Here is a 9,983-nt window from a genome sequence, read left to right as displayed (position 1 = left end):
GAATACCCTGGTAACCACAGAGCACAGTGAGGTTTTCGCTGGTTATTGCATTCAGCCTGGCCCTCAATGACAGCACAGTGGGATATAGTGCTGATGCTGTGGGCAGTAGGCAATGCTTCCAGAGTTAGCTTAGAGCCTTCCCCTTATTTTCTAACATATGCACATGGCTGCATGGTAGCTCCCAGGGGCCCTCTACACTGTCATGGAAGCAACCATGATTTTAGCCTGTGCAACCTGGCTTTGAAATATTTAAGCCAGGATATGTTAACATTGTAGCAAGAGCAAGGCTAGAGGCTCTGCAAGTTCAAATATTATGCTTCCTGGGTGTGTCTGACAAGAAGCGCTGCCAAGTGTACTGTTATCAGCATCCTATGCTAGGTAATTTAAAATTAACTTGGGCACTGCCTAACATGAGTTGCACCAACATATTTGACTGAAGCTGTTATGTCCCTCCAGGCAGGATACCAAGTTCAGGGGAAGCTGGAGATGAGATGAATCATTTTTATACCCTTCAAAACCTGAGCTCCTTCACCAGCTAGACAGATCAGCAATGTAATTTAGGCAGCCCTATGGAAACGCTAGGGAGAGCACCTTCACTCAATGGGGTTGTGAAAGATGAGCCTGATCAGCATTTTGCACAGTACCTGCGGCAGAGATGCTGCCTGCAGCTCTGTCAAAGGTGCACATAGGGACATCCTTTCTACCATTTCACAGGCAGGACAATAGCTTTCAGGAATAAGGATTTATCAAAATGCTTTAAAAAAAAAAAAAAAACAAAAACAAAAAACAAAAAAACATTGAAGACATGGGAGAGCAAACTAAATGGTTGTGTGAGTTTTCTCACTTTGTCTACAGAGTTTTCTCTGGGTGTTACTGCAGAACTGGACCCTGGTATTTTTGCTTGCTGGTTTCCTTTTGAGTGAAAAGCATTTAATTAGCAGAAAAAGACCAAGTGCAAGCATGAAAAAATCTCAAGTGCCTCGGGGTGTATTTATTTTATATCATGTACAAATAATACATTCATTTCCCAGTGCCTTTCTAATTATGTACAGAGTCAGGCAAAATGAAAGCTTAACTTGTTTTCAGGAGAAACAAATGCAGTTCTCTGCCACAGAAATGCATCCAGAATGTACGAAATCAAAGTTCCTGTTCCTTGATAAATTAAACAGGGCAGAGCCCACCCGGTTTCTGAATCGCTCGTGTAAGCACCTTAACATCACTCCTTGCTCTGCCAAAGCACGTTTTGTGTTTGAGTAGTGCTCTCCACTTGTCCTGCTGTTTAACCAGCAAATGGTTTCACTTTGTTGAACCTATTTCAGGAGCAGCAATATTAAGAAATTCACTCAAAGTTTTCCCAGTGGTCGCTCAGCCCCATGCAGAATTATCTCAGGTTTCTAGTTTCCTAGGAACATAGAAACTTCCCCGTTGGTTCTTTTGTGGGCGGTGTTTTTGAATATATGCTAATTCAGCTTTGCTGACAGGGAGAGGAGCCGTGTCTCAGTTACACAGCTCTCCTGACAGCAAACGGTGGTGAGAGGCTGCTACGGAGCCAGGCCATGCACTCGTGCTTGTGACAGGACAGCTCAGCCTCCCATTGGGGCTTGTCAGCACCCCCCGGTCGCCTTTGTCACCAGCAGCGGGGCCATCATGTGCCTATGATCATGGAGATGAAGGACTCGGGCAGCGTGGTCCTGACAGCCTACCATCCCCACAGCCCGGCCAGGATCCCGGGCATGGAGCAGAGCTTTGTGCAGGACATCCCCCCCAGCCATTCGCCCACCAGCAGGTAAAACCTGAGGGACGGGGACCGGTGCCATGTCCTGACATTCTGCCGGGGTCAGTGGTGGGTTTTGCTGACTGTATGCCAGCCAGAGAGTGCTTCCCTATCACTTGCCCACTTCATGAGCACTTTGTTCTCTCACTTTTCTTGCTTCTACCGGGAAAGTGATCCAGCGCAGTGCTGCTGGTCAGGACTGGGAGAGAGAAACATGAGTGCTTATTTTAAATCTTGTAAATCAACAGCTCGGACTAGTTTCCTGCCCAAGATACTCAACAAGACAATCCCCAGGAAAAAAAAAAAAAGCACATGAATCAGACTTCTGCTCAGGTCATTTAGGACTATATTACCAAAACTGAGATGGCTGGAATGACTGAGTCTGGCACTCAGAAAGTTGATTCTGGCTTTAGTTTAGAGGATTGTTTAATTCCTTCCCCATTCACCCACCAGGAGACCAGCCTTTGCCTTTTATGTGAAACTGCAGTTGCTGCTTTGCTCACCCATTTACACACAATGGTAAATTGCACTGTTAATTCCTTTGTGCTGCAGGAAACTAAGTATTGTCTTGATTAATGTAGCCATGTGTATGTTTACTTCCCTGCCCTGTAAGAATGCAAGCATTTGCACAGTTCAAAAATAGTAGTTTGGGCAATTTTATTGTTTTAGAAAATCTGACCTTTCTCCTAAACATACGTGTCTGGTTTTTGTGATTTTCTCCAAAAGAAGTGGTATGAAAGTTCATACTGTAAAAAGTTGAAGAAAGTAGGAAATGTTACTCTGTAGCTTGACAGAGAAATGAGAACTTAAGTCTGAGAAAACAGTAGATGACATTATCCCCAGAATTAAATCTGTGTCTTCTCTTAATATAAATAATGATATTTACTTCAAAATGTTTATTTATAGCCCAATAGCTATTTTGTTTTCAGTGTCATTATTTAGGTTAGCTGCATCTTCCTGTTCTTTGTGTATTTCCCTGGCTGTCTCATAAAGATAACTCCTTTGTTCTGTTAAATTGTTGTTTGAAAGCAGTACAAAAATACACAGTTTCATGTTAAGAAAAGAAACACAGTCTGGGCTTTTAGACGCAGTAAGAATGGCATTTGCTACTCAAAACAGAGAGTGGTTTGGCATTGGGTTACTGGGGAGCATGCCATTTCTTCCCCAAGGAAGAATGCTAAACTCAATCTCCCTGTAAGTCTGCAAGTAACGGAAATGTGGTGTTTTGCTATTTTTCTTGTAGGTGTGCTAATTGTTTTAAAATGTTCTTGCAGTTTAAGCTCAGGGTCTGTGAGGGTTTAAATCACACACTTATCACCTAAGAAAAGCAGAAGTTCAAATTCCAGTTCCTGAGAGAAAGAAAAAGAAAAGAGGATCCTCGCGTTTTGATGAGGAACATATTTTGGAAGCTCCTGCCATGAGACAAGGACGTGTCTCTCTTTATGTCTATGTGTCCATAAGATTTTGGTTCTGTCTCCCCTTTCTTGTCCTCAGCTTGCTGCAGCTGTCTAATAGCAATAGCCAAATTGTGCCATATGGGCAGTCAGCGACCGTCTGAGTTTCCAAAGCCTGTTCAAGAGGGGGATTTTATTAACTCAGCATGCAGTCCTCTGGAATGCAGAATCCATGAAGGCAAATGCACTGAGTGTTTTAGCAAATGGTAAAATAGACTCTGGCTTAATCCCTACTTCATCTTCTAAGAACTCTTTCTTGGATGGCATTTTCTGTATAGTTTCCTCTGCCGCCATCCTAATGCAAGAAGCTTTACCACAGACTTTGGTGTTCCTTGATCCCTAGGGCAGTCACCTTCACTATGGCATGCTAACTCCTTGGCTCTCCAGGAAAATGATTCAAAAAAGCATGCAAAGAACAGAGGTGTTACCTATTTTTTGTTTGATACCAAAAGCAACAGGAACCCAGAGCCTGACTTTCCTCTGAAGTCTGTTGGGTTCAGTTAGATGCAGCTGTAATGAAGTCCATACTTCAGACATATATCTTTGAGAACAGAATCAGTCTTGGGTATTAGCCTTCAATTTGATAAACTACTGACCAGTTCTTTCTCAGATTAGAAACTGAGATCTTTCATTTTCCTTCCTCTCCCCAAAACATTTCATTTGCTTTAGAGTGATGCTCCCTTTTTATCAGAAGAACAGCTCCACTCATCCAGAACCATGCTTGAATGTATCTCCCAGTTGTTTTCTGCAAACCCTTTCACTTTGGGAACCTTCTAAGCAGAGGTTTCTCACAGAAAGGGGAAGCTAATGATGCCTCAGCTCTGCTTCCCACTATTTAAAAAGAGATTGATAAAAAAGAAGGAAAGATTTAAGTAGCCATCATGAACGTCTAAACAAATGAGTAATCTTGAATACCCTTGCCAATCCAAGTACACAGCTGAGATGTCCATGGACACTGAAGTTACGCTAATAAAGAAACTTAGGTGCATCAGACCACTTGGATTCACATCCATCTACAAATCTTGAAGGGCCAATGAGGCAGACATCCTGTGTGCACGTCTAAAACAAACCAGCAGCATTAGCATCAGCGTGAAGTATAAGATCTGCAAGATTTTCACCCATAAGCCCAGTGGGGGCACAGTATATGTTATATGTTAGGGGATGGGCTTTACAGCACATCAGGGCAGGAGAAGATGTGTTTTAGCTCCTCCAAAAGGAAGATGCATCAGTGTGCAATGAAGGAGAGTAAATTCATATGTGTAATAAAGGGGAGACTGAAATGAAAATTTGACTACATAGTGATGCTGTCACCGATCTGCAAAGCAGAATTCTGGCTTCCAAATTTACTGTTGGATAATAAAAGGTTGAAAAGAGGGACCACAAATTCCAGCTGGTCCCCACAGCAAAAGAACATCAGGGATGCTTCATTAATGCAACTGGCAAGTTCATTTTCCAGTTTTCTCATGGGACATTCAGGTCCCTTGACTTCACTTGACATCTGCTTTACATGATTGCAATTGTTGGTAACGTTTATATTATCCATACGGTTTTACTTACTATTTTTGAGAACAAGCTGTTGGGGAGATTTCTGGTTTTTTTGCTTGTCACTCAGACTAAGTCTACGGCATATAGTATATATACTTAGAGAGAGAGTACGGTGGGAAAGATACCTCTGCTTGTGACATTGCTCTTTTTTTAATCCTATTTATTACACCTCAGGTGTCACGAGCGCCAGTACCAAACAGAATATCACCCTTTCAATACAAACACTGTCTCAGAGCAATGGTGAAAGTGCTGATTTAGGTTACAGAACGATCAACATTCCTGTCCTCACTTCAAGGAATGAAGGACTTTGCAGCCATGTACTAACACTGCTCCCGGATTATACAAAGGAAAAGTGGGGCCTTGGCCATATGTCTTCCTCGTATCTCCTTTTTATCCTGCTAGGAGAAGCTAGGAGGGGTTATTCCTGTGCTCAGAGGAAACAGGCATGACCTCTATGCCAAATGGTCAGTGAGCTCTCTAAGGTAATTATGCAATTAGGGGAGTACAAAGCATTCCTAAGTGAGTCATGCTCAAGATTCTTTGACTCAAGTATGAGAGCTGGTGAGTTTCTCAGTTTATTACTAGCAGATCTACTAGGAAAGAACTTATACTGCACTGCAAATCACAGATATTTCCACTGTGATGAGTGGTTTAGGCTTACATGTGCATGAGATAAGAATCAGAGGAAATAAAAAGCACGTTTACAGACTCTGTTCCTGCAAAATGGTTTAGTGCAGCTTTTAAAGGGCACATCAAGCTTTTTATACATGGAATAAACATATTCATAGTTAATAGCCATTCAAAGAGAAGCATGTATGTTGCCAAACCTGGGAGCTTTCTACATAGGTAAAGGACAAAGTGGATTTCAGCATCACTGAACAATGCAGCCAAGACCCTTTCTTAGCTTCTCCCATAGACAGCAGGAAGTCTGGCACTTCCAGTTGTTTCATGAAAATGCCTCTGCAATCTCCTCATGTTCAGCATGTCTCCCAGCTCCTAGTGTCAAGGGTGACATTCAGGCAGACTTCACTAGAGTAGATGTACAATGGAGTTAAAAAAAAAAAAAGAAAAGAAAATTTCTGAAGATTCTGTGTTGCCTTGAGTTACCTGCTGGTAGCCTCCAGGATCCCTGCTCTCCAAGAGTAAGACTTGCAAATTTGAGGCCAATAGCAAAGTCATTACACTGAACAAGTAACGTGTTTTAAGCCACGGCAGAGATTCTTTCGCAATATCCATCCTCCTTTGCATGTCCCAAGATACTACAGATATACGTCAGGGTGAGGTAGTGTCCTGAAATAACGACTGCATGCATGGAAGGAATACAACTGGAGGAGGGGCCTTTATGCACCAAACTTTGGCTTGTGACAAAAAGAACTGTATGAGCATTTCAGGTTTTATCCCAACAGAAGCAGATTTTATCACACTGAAATAAGGTTTGTATGCCCTGAGGCTGGGTGATCTGGGTTTAATTTCTGTCAGCACTGATTGAGTAGCTTCCCTGCTCAGTTGTATACAAGTGATGTCAAGAATGTCTTCTAAGTGATGCAGGATAAACAACCTTAACTATTTTGGATGTTTATCTCACTCTACCATAAACTTCCTCAGAAGACAAAAATAAAAATCTGGCTTTTCTACAGTAAATCTTGACATGGCTTGGGCCTCTTGCAGTAACTTGGACTCAAAACATATGAAATTAAAATTTTAAAACATACTAAAAGTGGTAAAAGAAAACCCTACAAAACAGTAGTCTAGGAAAAGACTGTATTGGCAGAGATTGAGCAATAAATACATTTTGTGGAAAAAAGAACTTTCTATCATTTCTAGTAGATTTCTAAACTATGATTTTTAAAGTATTATTTTTTAGCTGCTAAGAATGATAACTCTTAATAAAATATTTACCAGGAGGATGAATATAAATAAGTCAGACAATAGTAGACAAGCTTTTCCTGTAAGTTTGAAAAACACCTACAGAATATCCTCTGGGAGTCTCACTGAGGAATGTAGTATTTATAGCCAGTTCCTCATGTTATGGTTGAAACCAGAGTTGGCTTCTCTGGTTTCTTTTTAGTTTGGTGCTCCTGCTGCTCTCCCTGGTACCTCCATATGTAGAGCTGATGGAAAACATCTGGCACTGTCCCTTTGATCATTTTGTTTGGTTGAGCATTTAGCCAGCTGCCCCATTCATTTTTAACTAAGTCACTTATCTCTGGTTACACGAAAGTTGGAGCTGCCAACAAAAAAAATTGTAGGACCTGAGAGCCCTGCATGCCCTACACAGATACCTCCAGGTTGCATCTGGCAGTCTGACAGCTCTGGCATAACAAACTGCCAGGAATCAACTACTGCAAAGTGTTATTTTTGCACAGGAGACCAAAATAATTCAGTGTAAATGTGTGGAAAATGGGCAGCGGTGGGAACTGCAAGAGTACAACCATGGAATACTAGCAAAATTCCTAACTAGAACAGTATCTGAAAAGCATCTGGTTAGGGCTGTACAAATATAGAATCACATCCTGAAATGAGTATCCATAGCAAACAATTAAGTTAACATTCTGGATTTTGGCTAACCACAGTACAGAAGCCACTTGGCCCACTGCTTCACCTGGCCAGGCAACCCAGCGGAGTAAGGCTAGCAGGCAGCACATCCACCATCAGGGTGGGACCATACTCTGTGAAGCTCTCAGGTACCACTGTGGCAGGTACCTTAAAAAGGGCACAGGAGGGAAACTGGAGAAGAGTGTCCAGAGTCACATCCCAAGCTGGTGACTGAAGCCAGGCATCCTGTTTAGCCTTTTGGCCCCTTTGCCTGCCTCCTTTTTTCTGTCTCAGTGGAAACAGTCCCCATCATGGTCTTCCAAGTCCTACTGTATGTGCCAGGGATTCAGAAGAGTGAGAAAAAAAGAGAATGCAAGGGGGCAGGAGAAAGAGGAAAACAAAGGAGGACAGGATAGGGACCACCTTCACGGTTATATGACTTGATTCTCCTACTTGTGTGCGAATAAGAGGAGCTGGAGTGAGAAAACAAACGTCTCCCAAAGGATGTTGTGTGGTAGGGCCATTTACAGCTGATCTCCAAGTCCCACCAAACACATGGGACAGTGGGTTTTGGAAGAGCATTTAAGTGGTAATTTTGAAATCAAAAGCTGAAATGGTCTAAAAGACAGGTTGTTTGAAAAAGAGCCCTTATTACCCTGAAGGATTATTTTAGCAGAGGTCAGCAGAAGTGCTCGAATTGGCATCTCTTGTAATTAATGCAAGGGAAAGACTGATGATCTGTGCAGGATTCCTTGTCTCTGTAATTCATTTTTTCCCCTGCCTGTATCTTTTAATTTTCCAGACACTGCCAGGGTCTCTGAGGAGAGTACAACAACTGTTGGAGCAAGAAGCCTATTATCACACTGCTCATTTGAAGATGGTTATGTTTTCTTCTTTAGGACGCTACATGTAATACCTGGCTACTGTAAGCCTGTGGGATTTTCAGATGTGCAAAATCATCCAGTTTAGAGTGAACTTATGCTGGATGTTAGACAGAAGAAGACTCAACAAAGGAGAGACAGAAATCTCTGCTATTAAGTGTTACAATTATTGAATTTCCACCTGAGGACTATACAAACCTTTTATAGTGTCTCTTTGTGCAGAAGTTGCTCTAAGCATATAATGAACAAAGTAATGCCTTAAGTCTTTTTGTGGATGGTAGAAGAGCCCTACTAGTGCAGAGAGCCAGAGGGGAATATGTACTGAAAACCTGGTTTGGATATTGAAGTCCAGCTGGGCTGACATCACATCCCAGCTGAAGGACAAGTAAAGCAAGAGGAAAGCTGGGGAACTCTGTTTTAAACATCTATAGGTGAAACCTCAGGACATCAGGTCACTCTCTGCAGTTTTCTGCCAGAGATGGAAGCAGCTCTAGATCTGCAATTCCTCATATTTTACTACAGCTAGTCAGAAAAATACTGGCTTCACTATGGACAGATTTAGTCAGGGAATAACAAATTTATACAGAGCCTGAATTTGACTCACTGAGTAGTATATGCCCCCCTACCCACATCCCTGTAAACATGGGACAGTCTGCAGTTACCCACATACTGGGTTAGTCTATGCAAACTCCCCATCAGTTTATCTTTGTCTGTCTTGTAAGAGCTCAGAACAAAACATAATCCAAGCTTGTTTTCTGGCCCAGTGATAATCAACCTAGTGGTCAAAAGAGAATTGAAAAGTGAGCATGTCAGATCCTTTTTAACGTTAACTTTAGTATGACAGCAAGAATTGGACAGTTGTAGCATTCAATCTAACATGAAATGCTCTGCCTTTTTCATATTCTAATCTAAGAAATGATCAATAATAGATCCCACAATGGATCATCAAGTGGGATATGAGCCTTTTTTATACACATGGACTGAGCTAATAGATACTTAGGTGTAGCAATGGAGGTCTTACCTCTAAATTCAGTGGAAATATGGTTAAGCCACCAGAACTCAGATCTTTTTGTCAATAACTTTGTTTACAGGGTATGATCTGATTGTGCTGTCTCTTGTCTCAACACAGGCTGAATTCCTATTTAATAGGATTCTTGCAGAGTATGAAGGCTTAGGTAATTAAAACATAGCAGTGACTAGGCCTGTCTTCCTGTTGCAATACTTCCCTCCATTATTCAAATATTTTGAAAACTCCAGTTCTAAATATTTGTCTGGATGTACCAGAGACAACTGTAAAATCCTTGCTGTAGTTACAGGTGAAACATGGAGCAGGGCATTCTCTAAAGATATTTTGCAGGCTTGGCTGTCCTTGGCCATTTCTGGGCCTGCTGGTGCCCATATCATGCGTGTGCAAGGAAGTGAAAGGAAGCAGCGAACTTTTCCTGATGAACAGAGACAAGGGAAGCCTTTGTACTCAGGCTGCAGCAGGATTTCACACTGAAATTGCTCACTTTTAGAAGGATGGTGGGCAGAAGGAAGCAGAGACAGCTGGCCAAGCACAGGACAGGGGTCTTTTAAATACAGGGGTCTTTTAAATGTTTTTAAATGTGTCTTTAGTCTCCTGCTGAAACAATTGTGTCTTCCTTGTATAAGGTCCTTCTTACATCTTCCACTCAGAGGATGCATTTCACCATAATCCCCAGTGATCTGCACAATTCTTTGATGCTGCCTTGCTCGCTTGCTTGCTTGCTTTCCTCCTTTTCTCTTTCAATTAGCAAAAGCAATTAATCCACA

At 41.9% G+C, this 9,983-nt stretch overlaps 1 protein-coding gene across 1 annotated transcript in view; it reads left to right on the top strand.

Annotated features, from left to right (window-relative positions):
• Nucleotides 1-1,588: 1,588 nt before the first annotated feature.
• The window catches only part of ARHGAP28 (Rho GTPase activating protein 28), a 71,241-nt gene continuing 62,846 nt past the window's right edge, over nt 1,589-9,983 (top strand). Inside the window, exon 1 of the mRNA XM_080611520.1 lies at nt 1,589-1,786. Coding sequence (XP_080467646.1) covers nt 1,656-1,786 — 131 coding nt within the window. The 5' untranslated portion in view covers nt 1,589-1,655. The remainder of the gene's footprint in view (nt 1,787-9,983) is intronic.

This window comes from Psittacula echo (assembly GCF_963264785.1).
Source record: "Psittacula echo genome assembly, chromosome: 2".
Taxonomy (NCBI): Eukaryota; Metazoa; Chordata; class Aves; order Psittaciformes; family Psittacidae; genus Psittacula; species Psittacula echo.
The sequence above is the reverse complement of the archived record's forward strand: the minus strand, read 5'-3'. Positions and strand labels throughout refer to the sequence as shown.